This window comes from Ipomoea triloba, chromosome 10, assembly GCF_003576645.1.
Source record: "Ipomoea triloba cultivar NCNSP0323 chromosome 10, ASM357664v1".
Taxonomy (NCBI): domain Eukaryota; kingdom Viridiplantae; phylum Streptophyta; class Magnoliopsida; order Solanales; family Convolvulaceae; genus Ipomoea; species Ipomoea triloba.
Genome location: NC_044925.1, coordinates 27,838,701 through 27,854,137, shown reverse-complemented (window position 1 = coordinate 27,854,137; position 15,437 = coordinate 27,838,701). Strand labels below are relative to the sequence as shown.

Here is a 15,437-nt window from a genome sequence, read left to right as displayed (position 1 = left end):
GTACCTACCGTTAACAATTTCTGAACATGTAAACAAATAACTTGATAATTGCTGACATATAATATGATAACTACAAATACGTACAGAAATTGTCAATTGTATATACAGAATGTGTCAACTACAAATATAGAATCTGAATGTTATTTTTGAACTAGGGTCTACAATGTAAGGTAAACCCTAATCCGATATAATTTGCCCCAAAGAGTTGCTTTATCTTTTTGGGCTTTTGCCATGTTGGATTAGCATTTTTGCAGCCCACCCGCACGGTCCAGCTACATTTCATTGCATATCTGCGGTCCAAACAACAATATTATAATCCTTAGCTTGCATCAAACATTCAAACGTGTGTTATTATAGAATAAAAAAAGGAATATAAAATGATAGTGCATGTGCTACTCTTCTCCATTATAGACAAGGTAGGACCCCATGGGAAGTTGCTTTGCAAGTTGCTAATACTCCAAATTAGTCCAACTAACCTATTTAACAATTATCAAATGGGCTCTAATATGAGACAATATTTTATAAATGCTAATCAAGGGAAGGCACAAGTTTAATAATACTCTTATTATAATTAATATTTCACATAGTTCTAACGTTTCATTGATTTAGAAAAAAGTTTACTGACTCTACAAAATTAATAGACAATTCTCATAAAAAGTCAAATTTAAAGTATTGTGATTATTACGCTAATTACCAACGAATACAATTGAGGTTGCCCGCTACAAATAACCTTTCTATTGGACGTGTAACAAGTCTCAAAACACACATACACATATACATAGAGTAAGTCCTCTGTAAGAATGTCTCACATATCCTTATATGTGAGATCGTCTACTTATGAGAAAAAATTTAATATTATTCAAAAATAAATAGTTTGTTGCCGCTTATAATGAAAAATGTAATACTTTTAAATCAAAATGTAATATTAAAAGTTGAGAGATACTTATAATGAAAATTGTAATAGTTATATGAAAAATTGTAATTATCTAACGGATGTGGATCACCGAGACTATCTAGTCAGAAAATTTGCTATATATATATATTTCAGCTCAAATACAGCCAGGCTTAACGTTCAACTCATTGTTAAGAAATTCACAAATACACCATAAAGCGCACCCTTAGGCACCGTTTTTGTGGTACATTGCGGCATTTGTAAATTTCCTAAGACCCTTGATGTGTTTTTGCACGTTAAACCTGACCGCAATGGACCCTATATATATATATAGCTTTTAAGAAATTTCTTAGAAATTGGTTATTCTGTAGATGTGAAAGAGTCCAAACAATCGTTGCTTTTTCCGGTCAATTTACTTTTACTTTGCCGGGAAATTAGATCCTATTCAAGATTCTATCCGCTTTTGCTTCGCACGTTATCTTCTTCTATTTGCTTGCTTAAGCTATAGCTGATTTGCGACACTCAAAAAATCAAGATCCCCAGTCCCCACACACCCATCAGTAACAATGTCTACTCAAACTTTCGGCGGATTAGAACTCCGACCCTTGGGCAATACTGGCCTGAAGGTTAGCTCTGTCGGGTTTGGTGCCTCCCCGCTTGGGAATGTTTTTGGAAATGTGTCCGAAGAAGCAGCTTTTGCCGCCGTCCGACATGCCTTTCGCCTGGGGATCAACTTTTTCGACACTTCCCCGTACGCGTTCTTGCTAAATTTCTTTCCTTTTTGTTCAATTTCGATTGATTTCGACTTTCTATTAGTGCTGCATTTGATTTCTGAAGTTGGTGCTGTCTCTTTCTCTTTACCCTTTTCGTGTTTATAGCTGATTGTTGTCTCTGTTTGCCAAGTTCTGTTCTTTTATTATTTCCCTTTGTGGTGCTGGGTATTCTTGCTATTTCAGTAGTGTGTAATTAATGTTTTTGGTCTTCTAAGATTCTTGGACCGTTTATGGCCAGAGGGGAGTGTATTTTTTGAATGACAAGAAATCCACAGTCACTATCTGAGTGTGGATAGCCTGTAAAGGACCAGGTAAACCAGCCTAGTAGTTGACCGATTCAAACCAATAAGGTTAATAGGTCGCTTCCACATAGATTTGAACTGGTTACCAAGTCATCAGTCTAACCAACTTGGCTGGGATGCCCCACGGGGAGTGTATTTTGATTGCTCTTTAGTAGTGCCTTCTGTGTTTCTGAAGGTCTGGAACTTTTGATTCATTTGTTTATTAGTTGCTGATGTTTTAGGTACTATGGAGGGACATTATCAGAGAAAGTATTGGGGAAGGCTCTGAAGGCACTTGGGGTACCTAGAGATCAGTATATTGTGTCCACAAAGTGTGGAAGGTACAAGGAGGGCTTTGATTTTAGTGCTGAAAGAGTGACTCGAAGTATTGACGAGAGCTTGGAGAGGCTCCAGCTTGATTATGTTGATATACTACATTGTCATGACATCGAATTTGGCTCTCTTGATCAGGTGCATTTTGACATCTTCTCTTATTTGATCAACTATTATCATTCAACTTTACTGTTGTTATTTGATAGAGATTACTACCACAAATATCTTGTTCATGAATGTTTGCCATTTGATTTATGTATAAACTCTTTTCGAAAGTTAGTGTTTTACTATACTATAATATTTTGAATTGGATGTTCTAAATCAGTTTTTCCATAGAGTTTTGTATTCATTAGGTTGTGATCTAAAACCTTGCACTATGTTTCATTATAATGAATGTGATTATAAGCTGCATCTTTGACTTTCCATCTTTGGTAATACTTATTCCTGATATGTGAAATTTGGATTGGGTTTCTTTGTTTCTTGAACAGATTGTTAATGAGACACTTCCTGCCCTCCTAAAATTAAAGGAAACCGGGAAAATTCGTTTCATTGGTATAACCGGACTTCCGTTGCACATTTTCACTTATGTGCTTGATCGGGTCCCTCCAGGTACAGTTGATGTAATTCTGTCATATTGCCACTACAGCATAAATGATTCAACGTTGGAGGATCTATTGCCTTACTTGAAGAGCAAGGGTGTGGGAGTGATCAGTGCTTCTCCTCTGGCAATGGGACTCCTTACCGAGATTGGACCACCAGAGTGGCACCCTGCATCACCAGAAATCAAGGTTTTTTTTTTTTTTTTGGTCAAATCTTCTATCTGTAGCCTTGTCTTGGTTATCTGAGTCATCAATTTCCACCCGCTATCCTCTTTATGGTTTACTTGTCAGGCTGCATGCCAAGCTGCCGCTGCTTTTTGCAAAGAAAAGGGGAAGAATATCTCAAAGATAGCTCTGCAATACAGCTTGTCTAATAAAGACATTTCTACTATACTAGTTGGAATGCTATCTGTTGGACAGGTTACACTTCTTCTTTTACCTTGACCTCTACACTTCGGTTCTTGAAGCAAATTTGTAACTTTGTCAAGTTTTCTGCATCTTGATTGAAAAAAGGCTTAAAATTTAAACTACTCTTGCCCTATAATAACTTTTATTTCCTGCCTGCTTGAAGGAAACATGTTTTTTTTTTTTGAGTACTACTGACTCTGTTACAATGTAGTATCTGTTCATAGCTACTTTCTCAACCTACTGAAGCACAAAGAGTCAACAGTCAACAGTCGCCTCTACTGAGGCTCGAACCCACTAAACCGGGTGCCACTAGATCACAAGATCTTTGGCAGGAAACATGTTATTTGAACCAAAAATGTGATATTGTCCAGTTCATTTTGTTATAACAATACAAGTAGATGGCATAAAGAAAATTGATTGTTTTGTGTAATCTAGTAAATGTGTGCACACTCTTCCTATAGCAGTCCCGAGCTTATATGCCTGCTTCAAAGTTTGGTTTTTCTAGGCATAAATACAACAAAACAATGCATTTAGACATTGTTCATTTGAAGGCTGTTTAAGCTAACCGGTAGCAAAATTGGAATAGAATTCCAGCTATGATTCACAGACCTTGTTGTATAAAGATTGCAACTTTCAATCTTGTTTAATAATAAGTCCTATAAGCTATCAATACTTGTTCATATGAAACTATTTTCTACGGAAGTACACTAATCACGGACTGTTGTTATCAGGTCGAAGAAAATGTAGCAGCTGCAACAGAAATTGCAATATTCGGAAAGGATGAGGAAACCCTATCAGCGGTTTCAGACATTCTTAAACCAGTGAAGAACGAGACATGGCCTAGTGGGATACAACAAAGTTGATAAATATTTGTTCCTGTTCAACAGTTTCTACCATGAGCCATTGCTGCTGAAGTGTGTGCTGTGCTTGTCTGCTTTTCTCATCTTCTTTAAGTTTTATTGTTCTGCAAATATGATATTCGAAAATAATGTTTCCCAACTGAAAATAAATGTGATTCTAATGCAATGTGATGGCTTTGAACCTCTGGACTTGCCTCCTGCAATGGGTGAAAAGGGCTTAAACAGCCATCCATGGAACTTCAAGATTGTGAAATAAAAAAGTTTTCCTTTTGGTATGAGGTTTATCTTCTTTAGTTACTCGAGAATTCACTGAGTTTAGATTTATAACGAAATATTTCAAACGATACTCAACTGTCACCGGTCGCCATCTATCAGAGAAGGCGACTAGTGGTTGCCTTTCGTCGGGAATGGCAACCGAATCGTCGTCGGTCGTTGGATTTTTGCTTATATGACGCCTGAACTGAAATGACCTGTAACAGCATGTTATTTACCGATTTTGGGCTTCATTGTCTCAATTTAACATGTTGAAGGGCGTAATTACATTTTTTTTTTTTGATAATTTAGGGACCTAATTGACTTTTCAATTAGAATTTAAGGGTTTATTTGATTACTTTTTCAAAAAGGTTTAATTGTTCTTCCTTATAAAGTTTAAGGGGTTTATTTGATTTTTTTTTTTTTAAAAAAAAAAAACAAATTTGGTATTCCAAAAAAAAAAAAAAAGGAAAAAGAAATATAATGCAACAGTATATTCCGGGAGTGTGGCAGTAACCAAACCAATCCGATTGGGTCTGGTGGATTGTGGTCGAGTTTGCACTATAAAGTATAAACATTCGTATAGAGTTATTATAGTTCTGCTTTTGTGTAGTCATAGCAAAGATCAGCAATGGCGGCCGCTAGAGCGATGGTATCAGCGAGCAACACTGTCACTGCCTCCATGCTTTTCAGGGGTCCTTTAAGAAGGCCCAACGCTTTCAATCTCTGCTTCAAGAACGTGCCCTCGCAGAAGAGGCGGCTCTACACTTGCAGGGCTATCTACAATCCCCAGGTTCAGATCAAAGAAGAAGGCCAGCCCGAGACCCTCGATTACCGTGTCTTCTTTGTCGACAATTCCGGCAAAAGGGTCGGTATAATTTCCCTACCAAATTTGGATGCTTTTATTTGCTTTGATTTGTTTTGTGTTTTGTCTCGCCATTATTTCCAAAGATTCGATTTTGGGGTAACTATTCTATTTTCTGTTGCCTACTTGTTCTGTTACTGAAATGAGAAGAAGTGAAATGTGAAAGTTGAGATTTTTGCAAATGGGGTTCTTATTTCCCATTTTGTCAGGGAGGCCCTTCACTGGCAATGAATCTTAGACTCTTAGTTTCTATCTTCATTTGAGGTTCTATTTTGCATCTTGAGCCATGTGTTAAGGCAAGTCTGAGCATCAATTGGATTTGGAGAGTTAAGCAATTGGGCTGCATTGATTTTTAGTTTAATAAAGCACCATTCTTTGAGTATTTGAGCAAATGAGTTCAAGCTTAGGTGCCTTATTATTGACATGTTTGAGGATTTATGGTGCTTTTCTGCCTTTATGATGCATATTTTCTTTTTGATATGCAGGTGTCCCCATGGCATGATGTACCGCTACACTTGGGTGATGGTGTCTTCAATTTCATTGTTGAAATTCCTAAAGAATCAAGTGCGAAAATGGAGGTTGCTACTGATGAGCAACATACTCCCATTAAACAAGATACCAAAAAAGGGAAACTTAGATATTACCCGTAAGACTACCACTACCCACAATCTTGAAAATTTTGAAACCTTCTTTAATAAAGCAATCAGATAATAAATAAATATGCAATTTTGCACATTTTTGTATGTTATGTGCTGCTTTTGATGAAAATATGCATTTGGTAGAAATGCTTTACAAATTTATAGGGGTCTCTTCATTGCACCAACTCCCAATCTTGTGAACTTGCATGTTATAATTCCCTCAACTAGATTGCTATTACCTGGCTGACACCTATTCCTACTCTAGAACGTATGTTATCTTTAGTTGCATTGCCTCTGCCTTCTTAGTTCCTAATTTTTATTGCTCGCTTGTGTGGAATAACATGTTGTATGCGATTGTGACCACACACCACATACATCCAGTTTGCCTACAGTTTTTTGCTGATATCTTTTGCTCGGTAGCCTTTTTCATTTTTTTGCTGTTGAGCTATGTGTTACATTTATATACTGCACAATCTGCAATCAATTTAATTAATACTTTGTGCATTCTCATCCTTTTCTTAGGTACAATATTCACTGGAATTATGGATTGCTTCCTCAAACATGGGAAGACCCTTCATTTGCGAACTCTGAAGTTGAGGGCGCATTTGGAGATAATGACCCAGGTATACCTTTATCTCTTTCAACATATATCCAAGTAAATTCATGCACTTCATATTTCGTCTTCGGTCTTCCAATGAAAAAAGGGAAAATGTTAAGGGCTAAGGCATATGGACTTTATTCCATGATTGTTTCTTTATTTGTAGTTGATGTTGTTGAGATTGGTGAAAAGCGTGGCAAAATTGGCGAGATTCTAAAAGTTAAGCCTGTAGCTGCGTTAGCAATGATTGATGAAGGAGAACTTGACTGGAAGATTGTTGCAATTTCACTAGATGACCCAAGAGCTTCACTAGTTAATGATGTTGAAGATGTTGAGAAACATTTTCCGGTACGTGTTTGGTCACATTTGACTGAGCATTAGTCCATTAGCATTATGAGTATTCTCTATTCCTATTACCGAGTAAGATTTTGAGAGTATCAGTTTGTTAGACTTGCCTCATCAAGGGACATCCTTGGTTAAAAGTTACATACTTGAAGTTGTTGATGTCCAGCATAAACCATGTCTTTCTTAAGTTCCTAATAATTAGCAACTTTGTTCATCTTTAGTTTGAATACATGCCAACTGTTTTCATACTAATCGTGCATTCATGTTTCAGGGCACACTTACGGCAATCAGGGATTGGTTTCGAGATTACAAGATCCCTGATGGAAAACCTGCCAACAAGTTTGGTCTTGGAAACAAGCCAGCAAATAAGGTACATTACTGAATTGGTCCTATGTTAAGCCCATGGTTTGAGGGAATGCTCGATTTGGAATGAGTTTATCTGGAAAATACTTGGTTCCTTCGTTTTCTTTGTCATCAGCTACTATATTGAAAGTAATGCATTTCTTTCAATTCTTGTGTTGATGGCCCATAATTTCCCTTAATTGCTGCTTATGTTTGATTTTCCTTTGCTATCATAGGACTATGCACTGAAGGTCATTACAGAAACCAATGAATCTTGGGCTAAGCTTGTCCAAAGATCCATCCCATCTGGTGAGCTTTCACTTGTATAATTTGCAGGTTAGAGAGTTTGAATCCCTGTGTTTCTGCCTGGCACCATTGCAGGAAACTTGCTATTTTTCAGTTCTCATATTCTTGTCTGAGATGAATCTTTTGCTTGAATAGCTTGTCTAGATAAACTTGAATCCTGTAATTGAGACGGTTTTTTTTCGCAATAAAATCTCCATTCTTGGTGCAAATCTTTGTCATATGAACAACAAATCTGTACTTTATATTCAATTATCATTCAAGGAGTGCCACAAATGAAATGAAATGGCATTTCATAACATGAAAACTATTAACAGATACATTTTCTTTGAAAAAGTTTGAAACTTTCAGAGAGCCAAAATCCCATTATATTGTTTCTTGGCTTTCCATTTTCGAGTTTAATGGCCATTCTGGACTGCTTTTCCGGCGCTTTCCATTTTCCGATCCGGTGTGGGCTGCTTTTCCGGCAATCTTTGCTGGAAATTAAGGATGTCGGAAACCCATTTCTCCACTGATGCCTTGACTTGAGACACTGTCACATTTGGAGACGACGAGGAATGATGATGATGATGAGATTGTCTGCTATGGTGGTTCAGTAGCAGCATTGCAGCTGTGGGCGCCATGAAAGAAAGCTTTGATCTTTATCCTTAAAACTGTAAAAGGTGCTTCTGGGTAGTAGGAGAATCAATCTGGGGAAGTAAAACGCAGTAATTTATAGGTGCAGGAAGCGCAGAAAGTTCAGAAACCGACGGTGATGGTTGGGAGAGAACTGTGGGCGCTGTTTGAAATGGAACGTTGGACGGATTCTATGAACGTAGTTTAGCACGTGGATTCTTATCCGAGTTGTCGAACAACCTAGTTTTCCTCGCGCTATCCACATTGGATGCTGGATTAGGTGGACACCGGACTCATGTCAACCACGTCATATTGTTATGATTAGACACGTCGATATTTGATCTGAATAATAATTAAATCAAATCTATTCAATTTCTAATCATATACGGAGTAATAATTAAATCAAATCTATTCAATTTCTGGTAGCTAAGTTGGTCAGGATTGTGATTTGATAATCATAATAGGAAAAAGTGTCAAATAGGCCACTGAACTTGTAGCTTTTGTGCAATTGAGCCATTGAACTTAAAAAGCGTGCAATTCAACCATCAAACAAGTAAAATTTGTGCAATTGGACCATTTTTACAAAAAAAATTAATTCAATTTGAGTTAAAAACATTTCAATATTAACTCCCAACTAGTATGGTAGAAGAAAATGCCACTCTTAATACATATATGTTAGTAATATAATTGGATTTTACTATAAATTTTTTGTAAAAATGGTCCAATTGCACAAATTTTACTTGTTTGATGGTTGAATTGCACACTTTTTAAGTTCAATGGCCCAATTGCACAAAAGCGATAAGTTCAGTTGCCTATTTGACACTTTTTCCATCATAATATTACAAGTTTCTGATAGTGACTTATTAACTTCAATTAGTCATGGACAACTTAAACTGATAGTGCAAATACTACGAAATGGTGAAATACGATTAAGTGTTATTAATTGTCGATTCGACTGATGACAACTTACAATAAGGATCTTGGACCAGTCCGGTCTAGTTTTTGGATCGGAAATGTTAATAGTGTAGCAACTTGGTCAACGTGACAGTGGGTAAGAAGTTTTCGAGCTACTAGCTATAAAAAAAAAAATAGCCAAAAGTTCCATTTCCAGCAATAAATGCAGTATTTATAAGGTGTAAGGAACAAGTACCAACCCTGCGGCATGAGTGTCGCGTGGGAGCCATGCACAGGATGGGGTGACAGCCCAAAGCTTAGAGGCCAAGTGTCCAGAGCCCTTTGGGCACCGTCATGCCCTAAGGCTCAATGACAGTTCCGACCTAGACTTGGAAGGCCGTCCCCGAGACGTTCTTCCCGCTCAGCCTAGCCAAGCATGGTAAGGAAACAAACTCGGCTTGACCGACCGTGGTTGGGTCGAGGTCGGCCTGGCCCGGGGATTAAGGACCAACCATTGTATAGGTATTAGGAGCGAAGAATAATCCCTATCATAAACTAATTTATTTTCTTGTGATCCTTTGTCGACTAGGGCCACAAGACGAGACAAGACGAAATTTACCCAATATACACTATCGTCAACTAAAAAAGGAGTAAGTAAATTGCATCTTGATAATCCATAGATGGACACACATAGTAGAACAGCCATACAATATTTTTCTCTATGAAATGAATGGAAGTTGTGTTTCTGTTGAAACCATAGCTTGAATCTTGTAAGCTTCTTCTCAGTTCTCACTATAATCAACAAATACATACAACACTAAAATAACATTATTTACACGTGATACACATTGAAAGCATGTTTGCTTGTCTGTTCTTCCTGCAATGCAGATTATTTATACACTTCTTTCTGCACTATTTTCCTCAAGAAGTGGTGTTGTGCTTGATCTATCAGGTATGGGGATTGAATGCTCACTATCTTCATTGAATCTGTCAACACTGTGAAGAAAGATCCCTGCAAAAAATTATTCTCGATTATAACAGCGGAAATAGTTCGTTTTGCAGATCAAATCGCGATTTCAAGCTGTTTTTTTTCATCAGAGAATGGATTCTGAACTGCAGCACTAACCTATGAACCATATTCCGGATGCCAGAAACAGAACAGACGTCAAGACCAAAGCGCTGATTCTCCAGTCGTTTATATGATCCTGCAGAAAATAATAATGATCACATAGTATCGTGCTTTATCAAGAATCCTAAACCGCATGTAGGATATTAAAATAAATAGCACGAACCTGGAGAACCCCGACAAGAGGAGATGAAGGAACGTCTCCAAATATGTGAATCGAGACAGTAGATATAGCCATGGATAATGGTCTCAAACTTGGCTTGACGCTATGCAGACAGACATAATTTACGGGACCCTGAAATGGGTGAGACGTATGTTAATCATACTCGAAACTAAACAACAAAAGCCAAAATTGCAAGATTTGGAAATAGATATCACTGATGACAGGCACATGTAAAAGTTTTACCTGAGTGGCAAACACGAGCAGTTCTCCAATCGCAAACAGAACTATAAAAGCATATAAGCTTTTAAAGCAAAAGGCAGCAAAGCAAAATATTGCCCCTAAAAATGTTGCTACAGACAGAAGCTGCAATAGAGCACTACTTCATCAGTGGAGGTGAATTTGATGTTTATAGTTATCCAACAAAACAAAACAAAACATTTGAGGTAGATATACCCAATATTAGTATGTAGTTTTGGACACGTCCCGGTGTTTTATTAACAATTGAAGTAGGACTAAAAAAAACCTAAAGAACTTCAGAATGACACAAAAAAGGGGTCAATGGCAAGGGAATCTATACCTTGAAAGCATTAGTTAGTGTAGAATTCATGAGATCCAAAACATAGCCACCGGCTAGTGATCCAAATATTCCACATACAATTGTAACTCCTCCAAAGAGCAAATCCGCATTGCTCTGCAGTAGACCCAAATGAGAAATCAATTACGGAGAAACTATTTCTTTCCTTGCCTTTGTATTTTGCAAACGAAAAAGCAAGTAGTAGATAAAAACACAGTCAAATATACAGAGAACATAAGATTCATGTAGCCTAATGGATGCAACTTGGTAGGAAATAGTTTAGTGCATTAGCTTAAATCGTCTATATCAGTATATATATGAAAATATGAATATAAAGACAGAAAGAGGCGTTATACATTTCTTCCACAATTCAGAGATGGAAGAGGTCTTATCCGAAACATTAAAATGTGGCTTTCCTACCATTAAATTTGAAAACTTATCTACTACATACAAGGGTCCAACAACTTACCATATGATATATGCTGTAACCAGCCTTTGGTCCCCAATAAGAGTATGCACCTATTACAAAATTATACGCTATATATCCTGCAAAGGCAATTCACAAAGAAAAAAAATAGAACTAAGCACGGTAACTTTGAGAATATCTATTGTAACACAAGATTTTGAATTAACTTTTTTTTTTGTTTAAGACCATGAGGTGTCTTGAGTAGGCCTAACTATAGGAGGCACCTTTAAGCCTGTACCATACTCAGACTAATCCCCGCTCGCACCAAGCCGGCCCAATTAAGGGGCAAAGTGCTGGCCATATTGGTTTTTCCATATGAGAGGGGGTTTTGTATCACATCTAGATTGCCCGTCAACCAGTAAAACAAGACAACATGCTTACATGTTGATCAAATCTTCAACTTATAATTTTTATTTTTATTTTTTTACTATAAATGATTATATCTACTAGTTATTATTGTAAAGGAAGGAGGCCAGTCAGAGGAGTCAAGACAAGGGTGAAAAACGTACCTAGCACATTCACAACATAAACCCTTTCAACCAAAAGACATTTCATATCTTTCAAAACTCTCATGAGATGATCTGAATAACTATCAGCATCGCTTGACCTACAATTAAAAAAAATCAACATAAATCATAAATGGGTGTAGAGAAGTAAAGAATGTCCATGCCTTTGTGAGATATAATCAATGCCTTTCAAGTTAAATAATATTTCTTAGACATAACGGTAGCGGTTGTGCAGCTTTCTTCAATCATGAAGCCATTCCATACTTCCATAAAGTTAGGAAAATTCATTACCTGGAAGCTTTGGTGGCTTCAATGGAACCATCTTTACCAATCGAAGCAACTGCATTTGATACAAAATTCTAAATCAAATTCCACCGTACACAGCTACATTATATATATCCACTTTGATTTCAATAAACTGGTTTGGCCTTATGGATATTCTAGTTTAACTTACAAATTATATATAATTGTAAAGAGAAGAAATATCAAGAAAGTTAACTCAATTGACGACAATTTATAAGGTACCCCAAAATAGAAACAGAGAGTACTATGGGACAGAGGAAGAAAGATCGGGTATAGTACAATAAATGCTTAGCTAAACCCCACTTGCATTTATACAATTGTTTGATATCACCTATCAGACCAAAGACCAAACACTTGATAAAGAGCCGAACCCAACATCATATAGCAAATAAAGTAAATCAAGTGAAATCTACACCAACATATTCTCATGCACATCAATATTGATTAGCCGTACCTTCATCTCCTAAGCAATCAGTCTCCACAGAAATCAATGCCTTTTCTGGTTCAGTGTGAGAGAACCCTGCAAAACTAATTGTAAGAAATAGGTGGAAAATGCTAGCACGGTCAGAGCAAAATGTACCTAAATGCACCTTTCAATTGTAATGGTTTCATTACAAAACCTAGAATAGCAAAAGGAAGCATCAATAAAGCTTCAATCCAAAAGGCCCAATGCCAAGTAAGATAAGATCCAACCTATGAGAAGAGAAGAGTGACAGTTGTCAGTTATGGCGGTTCAAGAAGATATTTATATTAAAAAAAAAGGGCGAAATGATTTTTTTAAAAGGGAATAGAAAATTAGATGTGATTTAATGCAATCACAATCCAAACATAGTCACACTATGCACGCAGCTTCTAGAACCAAATCGATTAGACAGATATTTTCCAAAAGAACTTTAAACTCAGTAACAGCAAATAGCATACGTACCAATCCACCATAGACATAGCCAACTGCAATCCCAGATGGAATGCACATGTAGAATATTCCCAGCCATGCTGTTTTCTGATAAGGGGAAATTTCAGCTAAAACATTAAAGAAAAAGATCTGGCTAAATGGGGTATCTGAAATGAAACAAGAGCCAAACCTGCTCAACTGGGGCATTATCATCAATGAATGGAGCGGCAAGACTAATAAAAGAAGCTTCACCAACACCTACAAACCTGATTTAGGAGGAAAGAAAGGAAAGTAAGGAAGCAGGACGACAAGAAAACCCCATAACAATTAGAAGGGGAAGAGAAGGGGTGGGGGAATGGGGGAGTTACTCTAACTTACATCCGGAATATTGTAATTGACCAGAAGTCAAACGAAAATCCACAACCGGCAGTTGCCAAGGTCCAGACTGTCAGTCCAACTCCAATAAGCCTAAATGGATTCACACTGCAAGGTTCACAAACATCATATTTGCATGTAAGAAAGTAATTACTTTCATTCTGAATAATCTTTCATCAACAAGTATAATACTATTAACATCACAATGCATTGTCTTTGGCTTTTCAAAATTTTTTAATACATTTCATTACTTCTCTAAAAGAGATAAAATAATGTCTGCTTAAAGAATTCTAAGTCTATTAGTCTCATGGTTGAAAAAACAATGACATTTATCACCTTTTCGCCAAGGATGCAAATATTGGAGATGCCACAAGTAGCCCAACCATGAAAGCAGATGATATGACACCATCCTGAAAATTGTTCAAGTTAAAATCGCCCCTGTTTACATACAGAAGATTAAGAGTTAGTGTGAGGTTGAAAGGGATGACAACTCTGTGATGGCATAAACCATAGAGTTTATAGAAACATGTAAATCTGGTCATTGAAGTGACAAAGTGTTAAGCAAGCACTTGATGACAAGAGAATGTAGCTGGATTAGTACTCAAAAGTTGCAACATTTATAAAGCATACTTACTGAATTCCACTGCCAGATGAACATGTACCACTATCACTACAACTTCTAGGGCTCCCATTGACACCATTGCTTGCTATAGCTCCACGGTCCACATAATTTAGTAAGTTGATTGCGCAGAAAATTGCAAGCAACCTAAACCATTAGTAACAGAACCATCAGAATCAATATATAAGCAAGGATAACAGTGAAGCAACCAAGTTTCCCATTCCAATTAAATAGTCAGTTCCCAACCTTACCAGCAAGATGCAACTTGCAGGTGTACACTTTCATGAATTCAAACTACATAAACAACCATAACCACCACGGCACCACTCCCCACCCCCACCCCACCCCACACCCACCCACCCCAAACTTCCCAAGGGGGCAGGGAGAATGATTTTTCACTGCCCTGAGGACTGTGGTAAAGAACAAAAAATCTTCAAGTGTATTGTAAATAGATCAATCCGAAGAATCAAACAAGAAATTTCAGAACCAAAATCAAATATGTCCCCCAAGTCAGAAGCTTTCACGAGCCTTTGAGTAAAGATCACTCCTTTCGCAGAATCAGTAAAGCCCATCTTTACAACCCGAGAAAATCAGCACAGCTTATCAAAATTAGCCTCAGTAACTGCCCTTACGAGTAAAATCAGTCAACCCCATTTAACCAAATAGACTCAAGATTGCAAAATCTAGAAGCTTTTCTCAATTTCATTAAATTCCTTAGCATTAGTGAGAAAATACATCGAATAAATACCTTTTGGGAGTGAACCAGGAAGGTTGGGGAGCTAGTAACGAAGGAGTTGGAGCTAAAGCCATGTCTGAATTCTGATGACTCCAGGCCTAGACAGAGCTATAGTTGGACTTTGAGCCTGATTTCCGCGTTTAATTCGTCTACGGGCATTCTTCCAACTCACCCATAGTATTAGTTTAAGCTCTTCATATACGGAGCATTTATTATTTCTTCAACTTCATGTAGGAAGTGCCAACGTGCCGTCTTAGACCTTATCCCATAGAAAACGTACATGAATAAAAATATAATTTTTTTATAATGTTATTTTTTAAAAAATAGAAAGTGACTATTAAATACTCCGTATTATACTAAAGAGTATAACTGAGCCAATGTCTTTATGATCTAGTGACACACAATGATTCTATTAGATGAGAGGTCATTGAATCTAATGAGACAATAAGACGGCCAAGTTGGGGAGTTTGTGAGACAACAAAGATTATTGAGGTCATAGGACTTAACTAATATGGATGAGAGGAATCATGCTGAGAATCGAAATTATAATTTTGTGGTTACCAAGTTAAGAGCATGATGAACTTGGCTGGAGTTACCTCAACATGCTTACTCTTGTCAATACATGACAAACAATCATAGGAAATGTCTTTCAAACAAGAAACAATAAAGCAGGGATGTC

At 37.1% G+C, this 15,437-nt stretch overlaps 3 protein-coding genes across 3 annotated transcripts; 2 read left to right on the top strand and 1 right to left on the bottom strand.

Annotated features, from left to right (window-relative positions):
• The first annotated feature begins 1,250 nt into the window (after window positions 1–1,250).
• LOC116031480 (L-galactose dehydrogenase) lies at window positions 1,251–4,421 on the top strand. Its single transcript, XM_031273703.1, has 5 exons — window positions 1,251–1,643; window positions 2,189–2,417; window positions 2,768–3,067; window positions 3,170–3,298; window positions 4,018–4,421. The coding sequence occupies exons 1-5, from the start codon at window positions 1,459–1,461 to the stop codon at window positions 4,147–4,149; spliced, it is 975 nt and encodes a 324-aa protein (XP_031129563.1). The 5' UTR covers window positions 1,251–1,458; the 3' UTR covers window positions 4,150–4,421.
• A 510-nt stretch (window positions 4,422–4,931) lies between these two features.
• Window positions 4,932–7,701, top strand: LOC116031459 (soluble inorganic pyrophosphatase 6, chloroplastic). The gene is made up of 6 exons (XM_031273679.1): window positions 4,932–5,266; window positions 5,749–5,909; window positions 6,424–6,524; window positions 6,666–6,847; window positions 7,116–7,214; window positions 7,423–7,701. The coding sequence occupies exons 1-6, from the start codon at window positions 5,030–5,032 to the stop codon at window positions 7,513–7,515; spliced, it is 873 nt and encodes a 290-aa protein (XP_031129539.1). The 5' UTR covers window positions 4,932–5,029; the 3' UTR covers window positions 7,516–7,701.
• A 1,932-nt stretch (window positions 7,702–9,633) lies between these two features.
• Window positions 9,634–14,969, bottom strand: LOC116032874 (probable sphingolipid transporter spinster homolog 2). Its single transcript, XM_031275613.1, has 16 exons — window positions 14,771–14,969; window positions 14,038–14,169; window positions 13,740–13,841; window positions 13,407–13,511; window positions 13,219–13,294; window positions 13,062–13,136; window positions 12,727–12,829; window positions 12,591–12,656; window positions 12,125–12,173; window positions 11,837–11,934; window positions 11,331–11,407; window positions 10,865–10,978; window positions 10,531–10,650; window positions 10,291–10,419; window positions 10,125–10,203; window positions 9,634–10,010 (listed from the first exon to the last, which is right to left on the bottom strand). The coding sequence occupies exons 1-16, from the start codon at window positions 14,830–14,832 to the stop codon at window positions 9,892–9,894; spliced, it is 1,506 nt and encodes a 501-aa protein (XP_031131473.1). The 5' UTR covers window positions 14,833–14,969; the 3' UTR covers window positions 9,634–9,891.
• Between the last annotated feature and the right edge of the window lie 468 nt (window positions 14,970–15,437).

What these genes read in the sequence shown, in the direction of transcription:
- LOC116032874 (XM_031275613.1), bottom strand. Translation starts at nt 14,832, where the DNA reads ATGGCTTTAGCTCCAACTCCTTCGTTACTAGCTCCCCAACCTTCCTGG. An exon ending in ATAATGCCCCAGTTGAGCAG is followed by an intron (nt 13,137 to 13,218) that starts GTTTGGCTCTTG and finishes TCCCCTTATCAG; the next exon opens with AAAACAGCATGGCTGGGAAT. An exon ending in GAAGCCACCAAAGCTTCCAG is followed by an intron (nt 11,935 to 12,124) that starts GTAATGAATTTT and finishes TTTTAATTGTAG; the next exon opens with GTCAAGCGATGCTGATAGTT.
- LOC116031459 (XM_031273679.1), top strand. Translation starts at nt 5,030, where the DNA reads ATGGCGGCCGCTAGAGCGATGGTATCAGCGAGCAACACTGTCACTGCC. An exon ending in GGGAAACTTAGATATTACCC is followed by an intron (nt 5,910 to 6,423) that starts GTAAGACTACCA and finishes TCCTTTTCTTAG; the next exon opens with GTACAATATTCACTGGAATT. An exon ending in ATGTTGAGAAACATTTTCCG is followed by an intron (nt 6,848 to 7,115) that starts GTACGTGTTTGG and finishes TTCATGTTTCAG; the next exon opens with GGCACACTTACGGCAATCAG.
- LOC116031480 (XM_031273703.1), top strand. Translation starts at nt 1,459, where the DNA reads ATGTCTACTCAAACTTTCGGCGGATTAGAACTCCGACCCTTGGGCAAT. An exon ending in AATTTGGCTCTCTTGATCAG is followed by an intron (nt 2,418 to 2,767) that starts GTGCATTTTGAC and finishes TTTCTTGAACAG; the next exon opens with ATTGTTAATGAGACACTTCC. An exon ending in CTGCATCACCAGAAATCAAG is followed by an intron (nt 3,068 to 3,169) that starts GTTTTTTTTTTT and finishes TTTACTTGTCAG; the next exon opens with GCTGCATGCCAAGCTGCCGC.